Source organism: Gambusia affinis, linkage group LG02, assembly GCF_019740435.1.
Source record: "Gambusia affinis linkage group LG02, SWU_Gaff_1.0, whole genome shotgun sequence".
Lineage (NCBI taxonomy): Eukaryota > Metazoa > Chordata > Actinopteri > Cyprinodontiformes > Poeciliidae > Gambusia > Gambusia affinis.
The window spans coordinates 26785753-26811386 of NC_057869.1; the positions used below are offsets into that span (position 1 = coordinate 26785753).

Consider the following 25634-nt stretch of genomic DNA (forward strand, 5'->3'; position numbering starts at 1 on the left):
CTCGTCGATGTCTGAGCCGAGCAGACGGCGAAAGCTAATGCAAACACAAGTCATGATGCCTCAGTCTGTAATCAGGAGAACTACAGCTCCTGTAATTACCTCTAAACATTCATTTGGATATTAACCTTAGGCCTCTGTGCTACATACTGGGAGGGGTGTGACTTTTGCTCCAATACTTAAAAAAACAAAACAAACAAACAACAGAAAAGGTCCCACTCAACACTCTGAATGTTTGGAGATCTTTCTCTAACTTCAGAAACAATGACAATACTAACCTATATGTCCAGACTTTTGCAGAAACGTCGGAAAACCAAATACCAGTTAGGAGGAACGTTTTGTAGATCGGTCACATAAAATCCCAGTGAAATTAAAGCTAGAATTATTAGCTTCTAGCTTTAATTCTTTAGCTGACGAAATCATAGGAAACTTTTACGACTGCTTCTCTTTGCAGTTCTTCACTAGGTTGGCACATTTCTCTTGAGGTACAGTGATCCCTCGCTATATCGCGGTTCACCCTTCACGGTCTCGCTGCTTCGTGGATTTGCATTGTGCATTGTGTTCTGCATTCTGATTGGCTAAACAGTCTCTCCGCTATGTCAATAACGTGGAGGTTTAATATGTACACGTACGTAAAGACAGCTTGCCAAATTTAACATAATCGACGGTGGCATGTCGGTTTATAAGAACCTTTTTGCCCAGAAGAAAAAAGAGCGACAGCAGCTACCGATGACTATGTTCTTCTCCAGAACAAACACACCAGCACCGCGGCTTCAGAAGACAAAAACGCGACAGAGTGGACGGAGTCAGAAGAGCAGTGAAATACAGGCCAATCACTATTTGTCCAACTGCACTTTGTATTTTTTTTCATAATCATTTTTTCCCGTTCTAATCCAATGACTCGGGTCGCGGTGGGAGATCAAATTGCTGATCTCCGCAATTTGAAGCCTTCACTTCATATTGATGATTAAAATTATTATTTGTCAGGATAGTAGTTATTTGTAAGAAAAAGAAGAATGTTTATACAGTAGTTACTTTTATTTGTTAAACAAATGCTTGGCCCGGTAAAAAAGGTTTTGTTCTTTGTTTTAAATGTATTATGGAGTATTTCATTGTATAATAATTGTTTAAAAAAAAATAAAGGTTCCTACTTCGCGGATTTCGCCTTTCACGGGTTCATTTAGGGACATAACACCCGCGAAAACCGAGGGATCACTGTACATACCAGCCCTAATCCCATGGCAAATTGTTCAGGCGTAAACTTTGACCTTTACCACCCTAAGTCCTCCATGATGAAGAAGCTCAGCAACAGTCACCTTGACGGAGACCCGTAGATTTTTGTTGACATCTCTGATTATTTTTCTCTCCAAACTTTATAAGGCCACACTCAAATTTGCTTCCAACAGAACTTGTCTCCTGGTGAAAATGAAAATGGTTTTGAGACCATTTTCAAGTGATATAATGGTAATGGAAAAATAATGCAAGTACAATTTCTTGAAGATCAATCAACTTTAATTTCTAACCAATATTTAACACTGGGTATTTAAAATGAAGACATTTTAAATAGCCCAAATGGCTTTACAAAAGCGACAAATAAAACGGATACTGACGTCTCTGCGAATAAAATTGCCCTTCCAATTGTTGAGACCAACACACAAGACTTTTGGCATCCAGTTTTTGGTAGAAAAAGAGAAAAGAGGACGACACAAAAAAACAAACCATCACGCAACTGGAAATTATTTAGCTCGTTGCGATTCAACGAATCATTAAAATATCCTGATCAATTGTCGTGGAAATATTTAGTTTGGTGTGATTTCATCAGAGCTGTGTATAATTCTGACCTTAACGCTACACATATCGATATCAACGCTCTGTAACTCTGGGACTTCCAGAGACACATCTCCCTCAGGACCAAAGGAAACAAGAAAGAAGAAGAAGCCGACTTCCTTTTTACCTGTACACAGAACTGTCAGGAAACCCTACGTAACACCTTCAGCATTGCAGGTTTAATATCCTCACTTAAAACAGGGACTATTTAGTTTTTAAACGGAAACTTTCCAGAAGAAAGCAAACACTTTCCCACTCAGACACCTCGTCAGGTTTAACCGGTCTGATGATTGCACACCGAGCCCCTTTCAAAACTCGCCACCACTCGAGTTTTGAAGCATTTTGTCGTGACAGGCAGGGGGGCTGCAACTCTTTCGAAGCAGCCCGGGCAATTAGCACTGACTGAAAAGTAACTATTCCCCAAGGACACAGCTGCTCCCAGCTCAAGTCAAAACACACACAGTTCAGGCTGTTTACTGCAGATCCAGCGCCGACATCCCAAGAGACAAAGACAGGCTGGTGAGATATTATGTCTCAAATCTGACACAGAGAGCTTTGGGAACATTGCCTCTTCTTTTTCTCCCACATTTTGTCCTTCAGGCATCATTTGTTTCATCAGGATTAAACAAGTAGCATATATAGTTAAAGGAGGTCCTGCAGGAAATACAGCAAATGTGTTGGTAAAGTTGTTCTCCTCATACAAACAAACAAACAAAAAAAATCCTTGTCCTAAATATGAAGAGCTAAATGTAGTTGAAAATGTAACACTGCAGAACAACCGGACTAGATCGACCCCCAACGTGAAATGTGGTGGCAGCATCATGCTGTGAGGAGGCTTTTCTTCAGTAGCAACATGGAAAGATGATCTCAAAAGTTTATTGTAATATCTTCTGGTATTTATCCAATAAAAGTGATGATTGAAGAAAAAAAAAAGTTTTAAGTTCATTGCAGTCCTTCTTGGCAATATATTGCAAGGGCTCTGGCAGCTAAAGAAAGCCATACGATCTCCTACAAAGCTCCTAAAGAAAAATACAAACAAACAAAAAAATCGAACAAAGACAAACCGTGATGAAGAACAACTTACCGATTATTACGAAGACGACTTCAGGAAAACGGTTACAAGAAGACGCGTCATCTTACTGCTAAGCAGCACAAACACACCTAAGCATATTCTTAAAGATATTAAATGTTTATTACAGCTGTCATGAAATTTATACTCCATTTATGTACACTAAGAATGTAAAACATTTCATTAACCTTTTAGAAAGGAGAGATGCATGATACCAGGTTTTAGCGAAAAAAAACCCCCCAACAAAACAACAAAAAACGCCAGTTTCCACCTGCAGTTCCTGGACAGATTGATGTGAACAAGTATGATTTAACAGATCACAAATTGGTGAAAATACACTGCAATAATTATTTAAAACCAAACTACAAACCAACGGACAATTTATAAAAGTAGCCTTCATTAATAAGGCTACTAAAAAACAAACAAGCGTGGAAACACTTTAGGACTGGAACATGTTACAATCTCACTTGGCAAACTATTCCCATAACTCGTCGTGACAAAGGAAAAGTAGTTTTATTATTTTGGAACCTTCAGTGGAGAAAAAAATAAATAAAAAGAAAGCAAAACATCAACAGGTAGAGTTAGCTGTTGTCACAATGAAACCACTCTTGTGTGAAGATTGGCCACGCCTACCTTAGATCAAAACATAAGCATATGTCAGAATGGCCTAGTCAAAGTCCAGACTTAAACCTACTCGAGGCAAGGCTTTCACTTTGATACTCACAGACACTCTCCGCCCCATCTGACTGAGCCTCGTCAAAGACATCGGCAAAAAGAAATCGATTACCGCATGTGCAAACCAGAGACAAAACTGCAGAGAAGAGGCGGATGAGGGGGGCTGAACGCCATCGCATTGGAAAAGCTGAAGCTCAAGTTTGTGACGAGACGTTAAAAAGTGTGAATAATTTAACCAGATAACTCTGACTCATCGACAACTGCTCAGGTTGACTCCAGCTCCAACATTGCCTTTGCTCCCCTCTGTCTTCCCCTGCTTCGCCCTGTTCCCAGCACCGCTTGCTGACCCAACAAATCCCCCTGCACAGTCATCGGCCTGACCCAGTAACCTGCATGGCTCCCATCTGCCGCCGAGAGCCGGCATCACGTCCGAAGAAAAAAATGACTGGATTTTATTTATTTTTCTTACATAAGAAGAGATGGCTGCCTCTCTTTTTAAACACTCCCACTTGTCCTGTAATGCAGATTTATCCATTGAAGCAAATCAGCTACGGTAAGCTGCAGAAGGGTAAACCACTCCCAATTACAGTAGAAAGGCTTTAAAAGTGTTTCTTCGGCATGCACGTGAAACTAAGACATAGAAATGAAAATAATATAATAATAATGAAACAAAATAAAAAAACTTACCCCGTGGTTTCCTTTAAAGCAGATGGATGTCTCATTTTGCAAAACTCCCTGCAGGAAAGAGAGGAAAAGGAAGGGGCAATTAATCTCAGCTTTAGTGCAAAGTAAATTCTCTAGATTCTGTACAGTAAACACAGCCATGCTGTAATCAGTTTAAATGGAAGTTGATGTTACACAATCAATAATGCTTCTCAAAGGTTGGAGCTAATTATGAGACAAAGCAGCCTGCTTTTCAGATCAGATAAGCATCCGCGTTTCTACACTGAGATCTTCTGACATTAATAGGAGTTTCAAAGAAACAACTGAGCCTTTTTTTTTTTTTTTAAGATAATCACAGGGTTCTCTCCCACTTCCCCCGTGTGTCAGGGAGACTGGTTCAGGAGGGGGGGAAAGCGCAGAAACAAGCAGCTGTAGACTGTCAGCAGAGACTCTGTGGCGTTTATGCTGCCAAAAGCGGCAAATATAATAAAAATATCTACACCGCAGCTGAGCAATATCACAAATGAGAAAGTGGAAACTTTTTGAAACGTGAGAAAAGAAAAACACACTCACACATGCCCCTTCTTAAAGAGGCAAAAACCAAAAAAATAATAATTAAGAACAACAATGGCGTACCTTGAGGTTTTGATACGCTTCCAGCGCTCTAATGGCCGTGTCCGTCAGCTTGACGTGGTACAGAGTAATGTTGGAGCTGTTTTTGGTAGTTTTTCCACAGGAGAGCCCATAGCGGTGCTCCTGTCTGAGTGAAGCCATCGCTGGCTCTCCCCCTGTCCTCCGGCTGGAGCAGCTTTCCTCTGTCAGCTCTGCGTCACGGCGCGGGCGGGGCGTCACCGGCGCCGTCAAATTGAGGTACATGTGTATGGCAAGACAGTTTATCATACAAAACGTGTAGCTTTCCACACCTGATGTTAAAGCTGCGGTGAGTAACTTTAATAAGCACTTTATTTATTTATTTTTACATCTTTGTTAAAACTGCCACCATGTTATTACGGTGTGTTATGAGACAGATAATCTGCGAAAAGATTCCTCCTCCCAGAGCTACTATGGCACTATTGCTGCCTGAAGAAGTGCACCGCCCCTGGTCAAAAACAACCAATCAGAGCCAGGATGAGGGTCTTAACGCTGTCCCTCATATACGCCGATGTACTCACTGCTAAATGTGCTAACAACCTACCATTACAGAAAAACCGTCTATCTGCCATCATCGGTGGCTATGCTAACCAGCCTGAGCTAACAGGGAAAGCTGTAGCAGTAGCATGGAGGCAGTGAGGACGCCAAGACCCGCCTCCTGGCTCTGATTGGTTGTTTCTAGTTAGGGAGAAGGAAGAGAATCAAAATTTATTGATTTATTTATTTTTACATATTATCTGTTTCATATACTGTTTCACGACATAGTGACATAGTTTTTTTCAGTTAACACTTATTTTTTAGTGTTCCTCAAGGCCTAGATGAAAGTAAACTCTTAAAATATCAAATGAAACTATAAAACTAATGAATACTTTTTGATAACGCAAATATTTATTGGCGATCTAGTCGGTGACTTTTTTTTTTTTTTTTGATTTACTGTTAATTATTTATTAAAATCACATTATTTAGTTATATCCATGGGCAACCCTTCACCTCATAATACACAAATAAATAAAACAGCTTGGTTAAAAAAAAATAAATAATTGAAAATGTCAAACTCCAATTTCGAGCCATTGTCATGACTTGTTCCATGAAGAATCAGGTCGTAATTACTTTATGGTAGAATAAAAGATCCTGCCATGTGTTAGAGTGAGCTAAATTGAAAAAATATTTCCGATCTTTTCTAGAGATGCCATACTTTTTGTCTTGGCCTGTTTTATTACTTTATTTTGAAAATAATTCTGTTGAACCATTAAGTAATATCTTAGTCATTAGTTAATTTTCAGTCCATTTTTATTTACAGTTATTTTTGTCAGTTTTAATTTATTTCCATTAACCATTATGGGTTTATTGGTCATTAAGAGATATGTACCAACTATTTTATCGACGTGTTTATAGGAAGAACATCCTTTTGTTAATCAGGAGCTGAAACATGGCTCCATAAGTTCTAGGAGCAGTATAAAAAAAGAGCAATAGAAATTAACCTCTTCCAAATACCTAAAAAGTTCTTTTAAAAAAAGAAAAATCTTAAATACAGCTATCAGAAGTAGACAACCAGACAACCACTTAATTGTTTTAGATTTTCACTGAATCTTAACCTTTGTAATTTTCTCATCAGTTTATATATCTTTGATTAAATCCTGCCCAGTGAAATGTGAAGTTAACCAAAAAGAACTCTGCTAATAAACATGTAATCGCTGAGTGTGGCTTCATAATATGTTAACATGGCCTGCCATACTTGTGCTGGTAAACATGTACTGTACTTCTATTTGAGACTTTGGGCCTCAAATGCCCACTTCCAGAGCTGTTACCAGTGACAACCAATAGCATTGTGAATGTAATGCATTACCTGGAGATTTTAAAAGAAAAATGCAAAGTTGTATAACACACACACACACACACTCACAAAACACTCATCCCACGGGAAAAAATGGGTCCTCCCTTCTTTTACTACCTCCACTTTAACGAGTGCAGTTGGATGATCACAGTGAGCTCACTCATTTGGCTTGTAACCTGTCACTTAGAAACTTTTCGACATTTGACCATGAAAAGGAAAGCGAGATTAGATCAAAAACATCGGAGGAGAAACAAACATCGACCCGTCTGCAAGGATAAAAAAACAAACCAAAAAAATAAAAATAACAACCCAAAAACGTGGATATCATTTAGTCTTCCAAGGAGAGCAGTCCGATCTAAATACTGAGAACTGCTTCCCCTCTCTGAAAGCAGCCGTACAGTCAACATGGATCTGCTTTGCAGATGGTGGCTGCAGAGTAGCACCAGGTTATCAATGCAAAGCAACACGAGTGCGTTTTCTCAGGGAAACGGGCATTCCTGCTCGATGAGCAGCAAATTCCTTCTGTTTTATTGCTACTTTTTAAAAAAAAAAGAGAGAAAAAAACCCCACAGTCCTCCAAAAACAGACATCGCAAAGGTGTATTTTTTATTTTATTGATCTGGTTTACTGAGAATCCTTTCCAAAGCTTTTATAGTCTAGCAGCCACGACCGGGAAGAATGACACAGAATCAAAGCACAACTTAACTGCTTGCATAAACTGTGAGGAAGCAGAGGAGAGCGGGCTGAGATTGGAAAAGCAGATGAGTCTCACAAGTAAGCCTATTTAGTTGAATTGCTAAGCTACTGCCTGAATGAAAGTATGGGGGTGGGGCGGGAGAGAGGAGGTTTACTGCCGGTCAGCAGTGGACAGAAGGTGAAGAGTCTTTGCACAGCGTCCTGCAAGGTGACTGTGAATGGGAGACTTCAAGGGGCATGAACAATGTGTTAAGTTACGACCTAAAACTTCAAAGTAATTTATTGGGATTTGTGATAAACCAACACAAAACACATAAAATTCAATCTGGTTTTTTTTTTTTTTTTACAGAAGTGTGCCATGCATTTATACTTTTAGTTCTGAACGATGTCTTTTGAAACATGTCTCTCCATGAGCTTTGTGCGTTTAGAGTAAAATTTCGCCCCTTCTCTGAAAAATAACTCAGGCTTGGGTACCGTCCAGGTACAGGAACGTTGTTGTCTAAAACAGGAAAGTTTTAGGGGACCCTAAGCAATTTTTTCTTGGAAAGTGGTTCTGGAGTGAAAATTTCAGAAAGTGGAAAACCTCCCAGAGGCCTGCCTGCCTGCCTGCCCTAAATACTGATCAGGTTGTTTACTTAAAATACCACAGAAGATTTTAGAACTTTGTAGAAAATGCTGGTATTAGAAACTTCTGCAAAAGCACAGGACCAGGTGGAACATTGAAGGACATGCAATGGAATTATAGAAAGTTATAGAATGCAATAGAACATTATATTATGTCTTAAAAGGTTATCAAATGTTCCAAAAAGTCATATTTTGTTCTGTAATACCTTCCAGAATATTCTAGAGTAATCATAAAAATGCGTATGTTTCAGTCTGTAAACAGATTAATCGTTCTCAGCAGTCCTATAACCTGTAGCCTGACCTATAACCCCAAACTCATCATACTTACGTACATAACAACAATGGCGGATTACACGTTCGTGGTTGCGCTGCAGGAGCTACAAAACATTTTAAAGAAGACTCCACTTGCGCTTCGATGTTCGCCATTTCTTCTCTTCTTGTGTTTATGCTTACCTCGCTTTATGCGCATGTGCGCTTCTCCCTGTTTAGCGCCACCTACAGGTGTGGAGGTGTAACGTTTTGGGTCCTTTTCGGGTGTTTTTATGCGAATGAAAAATAAAATTTAAAAAAAGACAATCTTTGAACATATATTTAGAAATCTTCCCGCAGCTTTTCGTTTAGACTTATATCTGGGCTTTGACTGGACCATTTTAACGCACAATTCTAACTTATGCCTTGAGTTAAAGCATTCATTTGTTACTTTTTTGCCCACTTTCATCTCCCTGCAGAGGAAAAGCATGGCCGCAGAATGATGCCGCCACCACCATGTTTCAGTTCAGGACTTGTGTTTTCAGGAGCACAAGGCCGATCACTCGAAATCTTAATAAACACACCAACATTTGTCTGGAAGGGAGAAAACGTATATATAAAAAAAATTTTATTCCTTAATAGGACACTGCCAGGCAATGCATCGTATTCTTAGACACGTTCCATTTTTGAAAAACATTCAAATTTGGAAGTAACATGTAACGTATTAATTTTTATTTTGAAGAACTGCTCAATGTTTGTGCTGCATCAATCCGAAGTACAATAGGAGATCAAACCATTTTTGCCCTTCCTTCCTCGTCATATTTTCTTCCGCCTCATCTTGGCTTGCCATCTGCTGCTGCATACCACTAATGCACACCGACCCCCCTGGGAGCGACGTCCCACACCTGAGGCCGGTGACTCACACGACACCTGGAGCAAGCCCACAGCTTCAGTCTGTTTATGCAGTGTTTTTGTTCAGCGGTGGCAGCGCTCAAACACCTGCAGTCACCTTCAGAGGGTTCCAGCGAGGAGACAGCCAGAAACGAGAGAGAACGACGTGCCGGTTCTAATCTGGAAACACGCAAGTTGTGCAAATATCAGTGGATCTGACCAGGGTTTCTTCTGGTCAGATCCAGAATGGGCCGTTCAGCAACATCCACTTCAGAAGAATCGTGAGATAACATCAGTTCCCACAATGCAGCAGCTCTACCAGTGACTCAGATATTGTCCCTGTAACGAGGCACGGTGCCGCTAACCTCCAGTTGAGATAGAAATCAACAACAGATGTCTTTTAAGCTCGCCCCTGACAAACCCCCAGAAACCACCCCTGACTTGTCATCTCTGTTCTGGAGGCTTACAAGCAGCTGATGTTGGCTAAGGCAACATTTCTTGAGGTAAAGCAAACCGATTTCATGCTATCTTTTTGGAGAAAAAGCTGAGAATGAGCTGAAACTGAGCAGCAGTTGTTTCCACTGAATGCTTAAAATGAAATTTAACACACAAAAAAAACCAACCTGGATTTTACCGAAAAACTGAATATGGGATAAAATAAGTTCACTCACTTCAGAATGCGAAACTCATCCATTACATGGATTTGTTACACACCCGCTGCGTTTCCTTTGACCATATAATTGCGCAATTTGACATTTCGAAAATAAATTTGCTTAATGGAAACAGTCAATGGACTTAAAAAGAAAAAACACGTTTTTTGATAAAAAGTTTAATGAGGTGGGGTTTTTTTGAAGGATTTAAATGGAATTTGGTTCGCTTCGCAAAACTGCAATGGAAACACTTTTTCCGCATCAGACGAGTCACATGATCAACAACTGAATGTTGCCGCTGGCGCAAACCACGAAGAAGACGACAGGAAGTAGTTTTGGTATTATGGCACTGCATGTTTTATAATGATTTATTGCATGAACAAACTTATTCACCTGCAATTTTAATTGGATTTATTATTTAGTGGAAACATTGTAATAGCGAAATTGAGTTGTTTTTTTTACATTAGCAGAATATTAACTAAGTTCTGCACACATTTGTAATGGCTTAAAGATAATGAAAACCCACAACTTGACTCTTGTTAAAGAGTTATGGCACTTTCATTAAAAATTGAGTGGAAGGAAAACTGTAGTAGGAAACAGGAAAAACTTGACAGGATTTTCTAGCAAAATCCAGTCAAGAATCTGGGGGAGCTTCATAAAGAGTGGACTGAGGACAGAGTCAGATCATCAAGAGATGCTAAACACAGACAAATCCTCGTCTCAAGAAACCCCTGAATCAGAGACAATGTCAGAAATGAACAGATGAAAGACAGATGAAAGTACAGCTTGCATTTAAATTAGAAACTTTATAAATATCCCAATTTTCTGAGACCCTGAATTTTGGGTTTTCATTATCCATAAGCCAGAATGTTACAACAACTTGAAGTATTTCCGCCTGTCTGTAATGGAGCAACATATGTTTCATTCTCTGAAATGTGTGACAAAAAAAAAATCGTCTTCAAAATTCCCCCGTTTTTAAAAAAATTATTATTATTTAGCTCTACTTTCATCCTTAAAACCTGCGGCTGCAGGATGTGCAGAGTGACAAGCTTTGCCAGATATGTTGGTCAGTCGTAATGCTTTGCACGTTTACCAGAAAGTTGAGACTTTATGAAAACTTCACAAAAGAGTTTAAGCTTGCTGAAATTATTTATTAATTGCATCTACAGGCCATTAGTTGCACTGGATTTTGTTAAGGGATATCTGAGCAAAGGTGGGTGAAATCACCCACCTTTGCTCAGGTGGCAAACTAAACTCATATAATCGCATAATCATCTGCAAATGTGAGCATCTCTGCCCAAACAGATGTTTTTGGTAGTTGTCCTCCTGGTGGTGTTAGACACGACAGCAAGAAGAAAAAAATTCAGGTCATCCAGCACTGAGAGAAGCAATAATGAACTAAAACGCTCCGTCTTGGACACACTTCGCTGTTTGTTGTGATTAGATGAAGTCTATCCAAGTCCGGCTTCTTAGGAAAAGTTGCCAGGAAGCGTTTTGTCTCTGAATCACACAGCTGGCTTTGGTTTGTAGAGTTTCAACTAAACAAGCAACCCAAACTGTGCAACAGTGTCTTTTGTATAGATTGGATCAAAACGAAGATGTCTGACGGTAAATTCAGCAAATCCAATTCATCACAAAATTCCTAAACCATCACTCAGTGGTGGAGAGTTGATGATTTTATTTTTTTAATTTTTCGGAACACCAGAATATGGATTTTTACTAACCTGAGTTGTACTTTTGTTTTCCTTCCTCCTTTTTGCGTAAACCAGTCGATTTCTGTGCGTTTCACCAACAAGCTTTGAGTCTGTTTTCTCCTGGAACCGTTCTACTAAAAAGCACAAGAACAAGAAATTGCAAAACAAAATTACTCAATTTCTTCTCAAACGAGACTGCATCATGCTGCGAAATGATAAAACAGCTGGAGTGACGTTTAAGGGCACATATTGCTCACTTAATGACCTTTTAAATCATGGTCGTGTCTGTTATTTTGCACTTTTCATTTTCTATGCGTTTGTTTTTAAACTGTATTTCGCCTCTTTTTTTTCTACAGCACAACAAAGAAACATAAATTACTTGTAAATCCACGAGTTTAAAGGAGAAAATAATTCGCCTCATGCTAAAAATGGCACTCTGTTTTGGTCTGAATGAAGATGTGCCTGGATAGGAAGGTAAGCTTCTTTTTTTTTTTTACTTTTTCTAACTATTTCATTATAAAAATGAAGAGGTTTTGAAGCCCTGCTGACGTTGCGCTGCTTGACATTTTGAGACGATGGATGCTAGCCCCGTCCTCCTGTCGCATTGACTTCTTCTGCTATTCAGGGCGGCCCAAAAGAGGAGCTGATAAAACGCCGCAGGGCTTCTGAGAAATGTTATCAAATGTGTCAAGATGCTCGACACGCCCTCTCTAAAGTGGTCAGCGTCTCAACTTATTTACCGAATGACAGAGGCAAGGAGGCCGACTGAAGAATTTCCCACTTCCCCAATGAAAGCAATGAAAGTGCAGCGTCAGACGATTGCAACGAAGGAGAGTGAGGTAAAGTTTATATGGATTTGAAGGTGATTTTCACACTGAATAAAACATGGTGACAACCATGTACTTCAGCGTATTTTACTGGGGGTTTCTGCTACTGACCAACACAAAGTGCTGTGTAAATGTGAAAAAGGAGGCAACAGTTTCCATATGCAGCTCTGGAAAACATGAAGAGCCCACTGCACTGAACCCCACTGAAAACCTCACAGTTATTCCACCAAATATTGATTTCTGAGTTAAAACATTAGCACCGTTGTTTCTACATTAATATGAACTTGTTTTTTTTTTTTTTTGCATTATTTGAGGCTTCAAAGCACTGCATCTTTTTCGTTATTTTGACCTGCAAATAAATACAAAATTTTTGCTTGGAGTTTTGGAGACATGTTGTCAGTAGTTCATAGAATAACAGAACAATGTTCATTTCACTCAAACCTTTACCTATAAAAAGTAAAATCAGAGAAACTGATCACTTTAAGTGGTCCCTTAATTTTTTTCCAGAGCTGTTCATTTACTCGTAAAAACATAAACATTAGTGTGGAATCCACAAATGTTTCGGGGGTTCAGGTCCTGCAGTGGGAAAAAGGGAACACTGTGCGGCACATGATGGGATTTTTTGTTGTTTGTTTGTTTTGGGCTTCTTTACAAGTGTAGCTTGAATATCTTTTTTTTTTTTTTATAATTGCTGTCTTGGGTCACAAACAATACACGGTAAAAAAAAGAAAGAAAAAAGAATTCACAGGGGCATTTTTTTTTGTCCTGAAGAAAAATAGCACGTGCTCTTGCACTTCCTGGTGTCCAATTAATGGTCTTCAGAGGTCACCTAATTGCTAAGTAGAGTCCTTGTGTTTACCACTGCTCAGTGAAGGCATCAGATTTATTAGAGAACACAAGTAAACAAACAGCATCATGAAGGCCGAGGTTGAGTGCAGAGAGGAGAGCTATTTAAATTAAGATGAGTTAAAAACTTCAGTCTCGATTTGTGTAAAGCTGATCGAGTTAAATGGTAAAAGGCTGAAATTGCAATGAAAAGAATTTATTTAAAAAAAGTTGAAAGTTATGTTTCCTTTTGTTGTAAAATCCTAATAAAATCGGTGAAAAGCACACAAAAGTTTATTTTACCTCGTTTCTGGAGCAAATGTTGTAGTACACTTGCAATAAGACAAAACTAACTTTAACTTTTTAGAAAGATACAGAAACTTGTCAAGAACTATTTATTGACTTCTAACATGGGGGAAATTTGAAGAGGTGTGTTAGGGCTGTTGGAGGCAGACAAAAAATGACGAGTGAATTTCCACAAAAAAACCTGAGAAATTTTGAGATTAATCTCAGGAACCTTCAAGAACAAAACATGGAGGTTTCTGAGTTTGAAAAGTCAAAAGATGTGTGAGAAAATGCTCAATAATTTCGAGATTAATCTCAAAAATATTCTAGAGAAAAAAAGTCAACTTTTAAAAATATTTTCAAACACAGAAATTTTCATGGAAATTCACTCCCCGTTTTTTCCTATTTACAATGGCCGAAATGCACCATCAAAGAAGTCATTTAATAAGAGAATTTTTTTTTAAAATAATTACTAAAGATTTATTTAACAAGATTCTATGTGTTGCCTTATTTCAACTTATTTGCACTAGAAACTAGGCAAAAATAAATACTTGGTAAGATTTTGTGTTTTGCACTGTCTCAGCACTGCTGCAGCCTCTTTATTGGTCTTGTCCTGGTTTCTGTAGCTCCCCAAACATCTCAATAGAAATCAGTGAAGTACTGTTACATTAAGCTCCCCTCAGGGCTTCTGCGTTTCAGAAAGCGGAGGAATTTCAAGGCCGTGTGTTTACTTGCGAGGCATGGCAGGGTCACGACCTTGTAGTGTCTGCGCCCCCGCCCGCTCCATCCTCCTCCTCCTCCTCCTCTGGGATTTCTACGGCCTGAAGGAAATGTGTCCACGTAAAAAATGTTGTTATTGTTGTTGTTTCACAGAACGTGATGAGATTTTGTCTTTCGCTCTGTTTAAGCACAACAAAACGAGTCACGAGTCAGCATTTTTATCCGTTTTTGGGGAATGAGGGCTTTTTTTTAAATGGTTATGGAATTTTAAAATTTAATATTTAACATTTATTTTCCAAAAATAGGCCAATATTTTTATACAGTGTAAACTAAATACATTATTAAAGAAAACTACATTTGTAAAATTGCTGCAGTGTACAACTTTAAAGATATTTCATTTGTAGATTTATTTGAAGAAAAAAAAAAATTAGGGCTGCTCAGTGGCGCAGTTGGTAGAGCTGTTGCCTTGCAGCAAGAAGGTCCTGGGTTCGATTCCCGGCCCGGGGTCTTTCTGCATGGAGTTTGCATGTTCTCCCTGTGCATGGTGGGTTCTCTCCGGGTTCTCCACAGTCCAAAAACATGACTGTCAGGTTAATTGGTCTCTCTAAATTCTCCCTAGGTGTGAGTGTGTGTGAACGGTTGTGTGTCCTGTATGTTTTCTGTGTTGTCCTGCAACAGACTGGCGACCTGTCCAGGGTGAACCCGCCTCTCACCCAGAACATAGCTGGAGAGGAACCAGCAACCCTCCTGACCCCATTAGGGATAAGGGTGTATAGAAAATGGATGGATGGGTGGAAAAAAAATTATATATATATAAGTCCTGCAGTGTGTGTCGACTTCTGCATTTCTCAAAATGATTACTTAGCACTGGCATTTTTATCAGATTTTGGGGAAAGACACTTTTTTGGTACATAACACGTTAATAAATTATAATATTATTGAAAGTCCTTTTATTTCAGGAAGTTTATCACAAATAAAAACACATTATATAGATTAATTAAGTCACCCTTCTATGTTCATCTGAGCTCCAGTGGGTTGACTTCACGACAAACTCTCTCAGGATGGCCATATTTATTCTAAAAAAAGAGGAAATCAAGTCGGTGGTTAGCATCAGCTCAGCAGCTTCTGCACCTAAATATTATATAAAATACAATAAATAAACAAGCTAAACACAATGGCTTCCAATGAGCTACTAGCAGCAGCTAGCAGTTGTAATATTAAACATAACTAAAATGCACAACATCAAAAATGTTCAGTTAGAAACATATCGAGGGATTATTTGTTTGTAAACGAATGCAAATGTTAGCAGCATAACCTCCAAAACGACTAGCTAGTCTCAACACTTTAGGCGGCTCCAACACAACGCATGCGCACAGCAGCTTGGAGTCTATCACTGACAGAGCTCACCTTTCTTTGAGCTTTCTTTCCAAGAGACGCTAAAAGTTGGACGAAGCTCTGCTGATTTTACATGTGGCGAGATCTTATGATTTATGTAGTTGGATTCTATTACAGACATCATCTCCCGCTCAGAAGAAACCACTGCGCATGTCTTGGAGCTCCGCGTGTGAGTGAAAGGAGGAGGCGATGGGTGACAACAGACACACGTAATTAGGAGGTCACGTTATTGCTTGGATTTTACAGCGCCTTGTTAAGTCCCTGAACTTCACATTTTAACGAAAAAAACAAACAAACAAAAAAAAACAGCGCAATGTGACTTAAATGTAACGAGTAACGCAATGATTTTGTATAAATGCAGTGAAGTAGAAAGTACAGATGCTTACTGTAAAATCTAGTGGAGTAAAAGTAGAAAGTATCCATTATTAAATCTACTTAAATAAAGTACAGATGCATGAAAATTGTACTTAGTCCAGTGACGAAGCACTTGCACTTTGTTACTTCCCACCACTGCAAGTAAGGTTTAATCAAAGCAGAGGCTTTGACGACTGCATGGATGCCCGTCTAAAATGATTATTTAAAAATATATAAAAAGAATAACATCTGGATTTAGTGATAGTCTAATGTAAACACTGCCCTTACAAAAAAATCCCATGAAAATCATGTGACTTTCACATGTGGTTCACACAAATTTTTACATGTGAATGATGTGAATCACATGTGAAAGCACATGTATTCATGTGATTTTGGAACATTTTGTGGTAAAATCACGTGATTCACATGTGATTTTCATGGGATTTTTTTGTAAGGGTGTGCTTATTCAGCAAGTCTGCCCGTTAGGTTCACACTCGGGAGCGGGGCATTTGTTTTCAGGGACTTCAAAGTGAGGCAGGGTGCAAACTTTCCCACAAAGGAACACAATCGCACACGGGGAATAATCTTTTATTCCCTCCGAACATCTCTTTGGGACCGCGCCATGCCAAGCACTTGTCGCCAAGCGGGCCCAGGTGTTTTCACCGTTTCGCTGAGAGTACATCAGGCTCTCGGCGTTCACCACTTTTACAGCCAAGGCACAGGTGTGGGTGAGAGACGAGGCTCGTGTTCGGCGGTCGATCTCGAGCTCGTAAACACTCTCGTAACGTCTCCCTCCGACTGTAGCTGCCGCTTTGGAAAAACGTCTGGATTGAATCAGTCTGATTGTTCACGTTCTCTTGCTTTCCGTCGCCTACCACAGAGCAAGGAAGAAAAAAGAAGTCATTGGAGGTGAGACGGGCTAGTGTCTGTTTATTTACAGCTTAAATGTCATAATTGCCCCAATTTCTGATGGAAAAGTCAGTCTGGTCTGAAATAAGCAGCCTCTCTGCCAACACACACTCCAGACAACAATAAATGGTGGTCACCTCCTGGAACAGGATTGGGTAACTGGGAGCAGAAGCCAATTTCCTATAACCACAGGGACAGAAAGAAAGAACAGCCCAATAACACCGAGACGCCAGACTACTCAAGCTTTTTATGCACAGAGATCAGAAAGCTGTTGTTTCTGAAGCCGCAGTGTTATTTTTCACGTCTAAAATCCAAATGTTTAGGGCAACAAAAAACAAGGGAAATGTATGGTTGTTTTTTGGAGGGGGCTACTGCCTTAAAAAAGCAACGAACCGATTGCATGCATTCATGCCTTTAAGAAACAAGAAAGGGCGGAGAAACATTTTGACCTAGTTAAAGTACATGAAGGGTGACTTCGGTCTACTCAGAAAACAACAGTGCTGCAACAAGGAACAGCCTTTCGTTATAAAAGATCAGATAAATATTTATTGCAGTACAACCACAGAGAAGAAAAAAACATAAAATATGGCCGAAACCAAGCATTCTTTTTGCATTATTACTTACTGTAAGCTAGCCTGGCTGTAGAAGGAAGTTACCCCAGTCACTTTAAAGGGACGATATTATGTAAAAATTAACTTAATTGAGCTTTACATCATGTTTTAATATTACTCCCTCATGAAAAATGCGTTGATTCTTTCATGCATGTTTCAGAAATCCTTTACTCTCCTTTGGCAGCCAGTCAGGGTGCCTAAGCGTTTGCTGTCAGAAAGCCCCGCCCATTTCCACAAAGCCCCACCCATTTTCACAAAGCTTCCCCCGAGAGCTGAGAATGGTTGAGAGGCGTTGTTGGGATGATGTCAAAAGAGCAGGAGCCTCTTAAAGAGACAGAGACCCAATTTCAAGGCATCAAGTCAAGTTTCTTATAAGTCATATTTGATAAGTACAGCATTTTTATGACAACTGAAGGTAACAAAACTATTTGATTATGCTATAAAATAGCACAATGTGCCTGGAAATACCCTTTAAAACTCAGTTGAGTCACTGCTTCATAAGTTAAATAAATGTATTTATTTTTTTCCTCAATGTATTGAATATTTTCAACAATACCGTAGTGAGTGCTTTGGTGTTTAATAGTCAGGAAACATAAGAAACTTCCTCTTCCTTTATCTGTGAGTCAGTTGCTGCCAGTGTTTAATCTAGGTCTATAAAAGATGAAAACTAAATTTCCTTTTTATGACAAATGTTTGCACAGTTCATGCCTGGATTTTCCTCACAGTATTGCAAGTAAACCAAGATCAACCAAACCAAAAACGACTTAGGGAGACACAGACAGGCAGAGGAGACAGGAAACAAATGGGGCTATTCAGGCAGAATGGTATGTCACAATGGTCCAATCAAAGTAAAGACCTTAATCTAGACATAAATCTGAGACAAAAGTTGAGAGATTTCGTTTGAAAAACCATTCATCATTTTTTTCCAGTTCACAACGAGGCATTATTTTATGTTGTTCTATGACATAAAATACAACTCAATGATTATTGAGATTTTTATCTGAAACGTGACCAAATACTGGAATAAATGTATAAGTCTGTATTTTGTTACTGCACCAGTGACACCATTTCAGTCAAAAATATATTTTTTTAAAGGTAACAAATGTTAACAAACCTTCAGTGCACTTTCACAGGTTTCACCCTTCTTTACACACTATTAACGCTTTGCATTTCTTCCTCATCTACAAAGCTCTAAAAGAATATAATTATATATTAAACAAGCCATTCTTTATTTTAATCGAAGGATTAATTTTTGTCTGGCTTTGATTCTTTGTCCTGTTCTCTTTTCTACAATAATCTGCCTTAATTTTCTCTAATCCTGCGCTGCAGAGGAGTCATGCAGTTTGAGCAGCACTCTGAATAAGACAACGTCTGCCTTCCTGATGACTCACCAAGACTTCACAGCAAGCCCACTGCTTTGTGAAAGAACCGGACCGTCCATTTCCCCGCCACAAAGCTCGGGATGAGGCGGCTCCGACCCTGCAGCTGGACGGTGGGAGCAAAGTGAGCAGCATTGAACTCCCGAGATAAGTCGCTCACCAGCTCATTTTGAACTTTCGAGTCCTTTGGCTTTCAAGTGCGATTACCTTTGTTGTGACACACAATGCAGCTCCTGACAAGGTGACGACTTTAATCAACCTTCAAAGGCAACGGCATCATGTCGGTACGAGACCCACGCCCACTCACAAAGTGAATCCTTTGCTCAGATGTGTTAGCCTTGCTTTGGAGCAGACGAGAGCTGAAATGAAATCTGCTCACCATATGACACTCCAATGACTGCGGATACTCTCATCTGCACTGATCAAGAGGAGAGCGAAAACCGCACTTTGGGCTCACCAGCCAAGTGTTCTGGCGTCTTAACACTCAGCTAAAAGCTCCCACCTGTGGAGCAAGTATGTGGTATCATCGTTTTTCTCATTACATGAAAACAATTTTGGAAATTGTAGATTTTTGCTATAAATTCAGAAGAAGAAAAAAGAGTAGCTGCATGTAAAAGCGTAAGATAGGTGCATTAATGGCTCAGATCGCAAACTTAAACACGACCTTTTACATAGATATGTGTAAAATATCACAGTTGGTCTTACCAAATTGCAGATAGATTTTAACCAATAAAATGTCAAACTGAATTAGTATTTCTGAGCCAGACTTGACTAAGTTCAACATCTAAAAGATCTATAAGTCAATCAAATTCACATTTAAAACATGCTTAACTAAATTACACATTTTTAACCAGCAGTTGCAATTATTTTGCTCATCTGGTCTGTCCTCTGTTTTAAAAAGAAACAACTAATAGGAAGTGGTTTGAAGACATTAGACATTACTGAAAGTGTCACAAATCTTCTAAATTTGTCCTAACAAAGTAACCTGAACAATTGGCTTTGTCTTAACAACCAAAGCCAAGATAGTCTGTTGGCAAAAACTGCCTCGGGGTTAAGAATCTCACCTTGCTAGCAAGTTTGGCTTCAGCGTTAGCGCTGCAGCTAACTAAGGAAACAAATGTAAAACTCAGAAAACATATCGCGCCAACAGGAACCTTCACCACTGCAAGTTCCTAACTTTTTTGAAGTTGCTATCCATTCATAATTCAACACATGTAAACATAGCAGCCTAGTCTTTCTCTGCTAATCGCCACACGTGGTGCAGCACAATAAAAGCTGATTGAGCCACCATCTTCATTTGCGTTCTAAACAAAAAAGTTCTGGTTTTGTCAGAGTTGAATAGTTATTAAATTGTACTTTTGCTGGTGCGTCAATAAGAAAAAACAAAACCGTGGTTTAAAAAATAATCCAAAAGAAACTCGTGTGCAGAGTCGGTACGGACGACGACAGATTGAATTCACCACATATCGAACTTGGACGCAGTCTCATAAAAATCATCATATATTTCCAGATGTTCTCACTGACAAGCTCTCAGTAAGGATATTCTGCGTGCTGTTTGAACAAAAATAAAAAAAACCAGGTTAAATCATCCGCATTAGACCGGTTTCTCTGCAGTGCAAGAGCCCTGGGAGATGGAGACAGACCACGGTTACTCTCTGCATCTAATTCCACTCTTCATAATATTTGTCTCCACATGTCCTCTCTGGGAAAAGGCACTGTGGATATTTGTTACACCTCACACTGACAGTAATGGGCCTCACTGAACAGAACCGGTGTTCTGCTCTCTCCGACCTCCCCTCTGGTCCCGAGAGCCGTGTCTCAAGATGGGTGGGGGGCTCCCAGGTGTCCTCCCTCTCAGCTAATTGAGGGCTAGTTAAGGCAAGTTGCTACGGTGGAGACTCTCACGTGTGAGATGCTACTTTTAGTGTCCCTCTTGAGAATACTGCTGTGGTTAGGAACATTTATATTTATAATGTGTGCACAGAACGTGGCAAAAGCAATTCTTTAGTTGTTGGATTTTTGCTTATTGGTTTTGGTTGGTCCACATTTCTGCCTTCCAACAAACATCTACTCACCGCGCGATTCTGCCTGCCTCCTGCTTGCCTCCTGCTTGTGTTTGGGTCCTCTACTGCCCTAAGAACGACTTGGTTTGAAAAAGAGGACGATGCTTCTAGATGCACATTGTAGAATATGTTAAATGTGAAAGCTAAGTCCATAAAAAGGGACCAAACTGAGCCCCGATAACAATTCGTTCATTTTCCAGAATGAATGAATTTCAAAAACATGAGTTGAGTTTTGTCTTTATTTCCACTCACACCCCTTCATGTCAGCCTGTTTTAATCAATCCACAGCTGGTCTTGATGGGTGTTTTTGATTATCATCCTGTCAAAACACCCATTTGTGTCACATTTTAAGCATCTACTTTATTTGTGATGAAATAGAAGGATTAGGAGCTTAGCCTCTTTCTTCTTTATTCCAACAACCCGCTGGCAGCAAGCTCGCTCTGTTTAGCCCGCTTTAATCAAACTCTGGTTTGTTTGCCTGGAAAGTCCGGTTCGCTTTGGGAGGTGTGAATGCGCAATAAAACTCTGATGCAGAACAAAAAAAAGAAAAGAATATGTAAAAACTAACTTTCCTGCTACAATTCTGGTGTTGTAGCATGTCCCAGCTCATGCCAGGCATGCACTTTGCTTCTTGGATTGTTCCTGATCATCTTGACCAATTACATTTCATTTGACTCAGATAATGACCAACCAAATTAGTTTTGAAACAGTTCAGTCAGGCTACTATTAAGCCTTTGGAAAGCGCCCCCTTACCAAATCCTTGAAGACTTTTGATCAATACTTAAAAGTCACATTTCTGTGCCAGACCAAAAAAAAATAAAAAATTCTGCCGACTCCGCAGTAAGAAGTAGTCAAATATCCAGCCAGAATAAGACCAGAAACTTTTTTGTGGACAAGTACGGTACTCAGAATGATTGCATGTGCATGTTCAAACTTTAATAGACTATAAAGTTAAACCTGTGCACCCAAATCTTGTTTTCCCACACTGTTTAAGCTGTTTCATATATGACTAAACTTTTCATCACAACTACAATGCCTGAGTTAGCTTCAGAGGAACGACGTTGTTTCTCCCAACCTGAGAAAGATCAGCTGCTTGTGTACCTGTCGCAGCCATTACAGTTCGTCGTCCGCATGCAAGCATTAGTTCAAGAGTTGACCAAATGACTCTGGGCCTCCGCTGCCAGAGATAATGAAAGCATTACATTTCAGATTTGGCTTTACCGCTTGTTTTGCGCAAGCTTTTTAGACATAATACACGTTTTAAATGGGAACATTGCATACAGCTAATTTGTTTTGGCTTCCCGCTGTGCCCCGTTCCGCCCCGTCTACATTCTGTGCGGGGCTCTCACGTGCGTACAGAGTGTTCCCGGCGGAGTCTGCGATGTTTTCCAAAGAGATTAAGGAATTTTTTTTAAAAAGCTGTAGAATACGATGTACTTCGTGTGCAGAGCGGGAAGCCGTCAGTAGCGGCATCTTTTTGTCTGGATGCAGGTCAGTGCGAGTCAGTAAGGAACTATGAGGCTGAGCTCATCCGCTGCAGGAGGATGAAGACAGGACAGATAAAATAACATAAAACAAAAACAATAAAAAAAATGAAATCAGTGTAAGTCTGTGGCGGAGAAATGGGGGGAAACAATTCATGTGTGTGTGTGTGTGTGTGTGTGTGTGTGTGTGTGTGTGTGTTTACTGCAGTCCTGGTTCAATTATCCTTGTCCAAATTGAATTTGTGATGGGACCATCTAACCTTGTCGGAGGTACTTGGCCTGATCCAACACACAATCCATTGTTTTGTAGTCCACCTTATTCTGAATGTCCTGCATTAGTTGAATACAGCCCGCTGCCTTGGCAACCGCAGCCATAAACACATTATCCAGACAATGTCATATTTCTCTTCAATAATTGTTGCTGTAAGAGCAGATTTGATGTTAGTTTTCTGTCAGCCCTGCAAATGGAAATACCGCAAGAGTTCATTGGCTGCCTAGGTTTAGATTCAGTCAGAGTAACGTAATGAGTGTGTGTTCAATTTGCAACTAATGTATATGGTTAGTTATGAAACTAACCATATACATTTTCTTTTCCGTGTTCACATTTTTTGTTGACACCGCAGCCAAAAACTTCCAATGTATTTCAGTGGGAATTTATGTCATAAAAGCATTCAACGTAGCGCATAGCTGTGAGTGAAAGGAAAATAAAAGCTGAATCTTACCAGAAGAGACAAAAACTGAGCCTGCATGAAGAACATAGTTTGAACAAATCTCACCGTGGCAGTGGCAGTGTCATGCTGTGGGAAACAGGAACAGTTAGGAACGAAGCTTAATACAAGATAATCCTGGAAACAACCTGCAAAAGATTTGGGAGTGGAGTGGATATCCACCTCTCAGCAGGATAACGACCGTCACTGGAAGGGCCACAGTGGCCTAGTCCAAGGCCCTGCAACCTTCAGTTGAAGCAGCCATTTTGCTCTCAGTCTAACTAAATAAAACTGTGCTTAGGATGGAAAATGTTTGATCATCTTTTGGGGGAAAAAAAGGGTGCTTATAATTTTTTACTAAATGCCTATTATAGAAAATGTGTTCTAAATTTCAAAGAACTGTTTTTTTTATTTCTGTTTTTAGGTTTTAAACAAAGAAAGATGCAAAAGAAAAATTGCAACAAAGTAAATGTATATTTTTTCTTCTACAGGATGTTGATATCACTAAATGTTTCTATTATGTTTCTTCTTAAGTTTACATATTTGTACCTAAAAACATTACAGGTTATCTTGGAGTCATTCTTTTTGTGAGAATTTAGTGCAAATGTTCCATCAGAAGAATCCGAAAAAACAGTCATAACCTGTGTTCGTCATTATATCTCTATTTAAATAATTAGTTGCTTCTTTATTACTTTTGGACAAAGTTCTTCAGAAGAAGGGTGTGAAAGGTCCAAAGAGCCACTTGCAGCTCCGGAGCTGCAAGTTGCAGCCGCGAGTGTCAAAACCCCGACCAAAATCCAATTCCGAATCGGTTGCCAAGAGAGTAAACTTGACGAAGGGGTAAATACTTTATCGTCTGGAGGTCCTGGCACTACACTAGTCACTATAAAGACATTTTGCAAGATATTTAGAAAAAAAACAATGAGTAAATCTGGGGCCGATGAGACAGACGCGGCGTTGTGTGGAAAGATGTTTCCTGGACGTGACGCAGGTCTAACTGTAGAAACTGGATTCTGTAGCTCTGTTATGAACCGAAGCAATAACAGGAGAAGGTCTCAGCTTACAATCCAAAACTGACATCAGAGTCTAAACAGATAATTCGGAACAACAGAGCCGATCCTCAGGGATCGAGCTGCTTAGGTCACAAAGAAACAGCAAACCGGAGTCGTAAAATTCACTCGCGCCTGCTTTGACTTTCTAAAATCAAAACCCCGGTGTTATTGTCACTGAGGTCCACCCAGACTCATGTCAGTGAAATTCAGCCCACCCGAATCTCCACCCTCCGTCGGACGGCGATTTGTCTGCTCTGCAGTCGACCGGCTAAAACATCTGCAATCCCAGAGGAGTACGTCAGCTCTGACGCGTCTTCTATTGGCCCCGCGACTGTTTCTTCACAGGCGTGCCAGTGAGGGTTTCAAAAAAACAAAAGAGAAAAAAAGAAAGACCTGCATAGTGTAATGACTCTGCCGGGCCTTTGACTGGGACAGCATGGTTTGGCAAGGAGGAGGAAAAGAATTGAGTTTTTTCAAGGGTTTCTGGTGAAAATCAAAGATGAAATATCTGGAAAAAAAACGTGGGCGTTTTATGGCGTTGGACTTGTTAGAGGGCGTAAATTTATGAAATATCAGAATATTTTTTAATATTATAAATATCTGGTTTACTGCACCAGAAAAGGAGATGTCTTGAGTCTTTCAGAGGGACAGTAATTTAAAACAGATTGCCAAATAGATTAAGAAATGACTCGGCAGAGACTAAATGAGACATCTTCCTTGGGTTTCTCCATACAGTGAAATCTTAAAGAAAATCCTTAAAGTGAACTAAAGAGGTTCCAGGCCTTTGACTGGGACCCAAAGAGGTTCACCTTAAAGTGAACCGAAGGGAACCAGAAAAAATGTTCACTTTTGCAGACAACAATGTTCTGGAGTGGCCCAGTCAAAGCCCAGACCTCAATCCAATAAAGAATTTGCAGTGAGGACTTAAAAAAGGCTGTTCGCAGTTGACCTTTGAGCCAAAGGACCATCAACAAAACACTGATATAAATGAGGGGAAATCGCCTGTATTTTGTTTCACATTTCTAATTAATTGCCATTATTGTCACTGAACTCTTTCTTCACTTTAATATTTGAAGGTTTTTTGTCGGATTTTTCTTGTCAAAAAAGCCAAATTTTGTTGACCTTGATTGATTTTTAATCAAAGAGGCACTGTGAATATGCACGTGTATGACCGGGGGGATGGCATGTTTACCAAAATGACTGCAGGAACATTCATGTTAATATTACCTCATGGACTCATATCAAAATTAGCTTTGAACAATCGAAGCACAAGACCGCATGAGCTCGCCCCATCGGTCACTGACGACGGCAGGCGGGACTCTGGCACTGTGATGGATGATGGCGGTGAAATGAGACTGAGAGAAATGTTGCACACATTCAGTTTGTCACGCTAGCATCTACCGTCTCACCTCAGCACTTCCAAGTCTTCATGATCGACGTCGACGACGGTGCAGCCGCTGCAAAACGACTCGAGTGTTGGAGAAAACATTCCCTCACTTTACC

General features: G+C 39.8%; 1 protein-coding gene and 1 long non-coding RNA gene across 2 annotated transcripts in view; one reads left to right on the plus strand and one right to left on the minus strand.

Moving 5' to 3' along the window:
* Positions 1 to 8465, minus strand: part of LOC122823131 (RNA polymerase II elongation factor ELL-like) — a 35323-nt gene extending 26858 nt beyond the window's left edge. The window contains exons 1-3 of the mRNA XM_044102424.1: positions 8365 to 8465; positions 4868 to 5096; positions 4256 to 4303 (exon numbers count right to left, since the gene is read on the minus strand). Coding sequence (XP_043958359.1) covers positions 4256 to 4303; positions 4868 to 5096; positions 8365 to 8462 — 375 coding nt within the window. The 5' untranslated portion in view covers positions 8463 to 8465. The remainder of the gene's footprint in view (positions 1 to 4255; positions 4304 to 4867; positions 5097 to 8364) is intronic.
* A 3419-nt stretch (positions 8466 to 11884) lies between these two features.
* Positions 11885 to 23555, plus strand: LOC122823143. Its single transcript, XR_006369293.1, has 3 exons — positions 11885 to 11994; positions 12146 to 12359; positions 18776 to 23555. It is a non-coding gene; the product is annotated as an uncharacterized LOC122823143 (long non-coding RNA).
* Positions 23556 to 25634: the final 2079 nt, after the last annotated feature.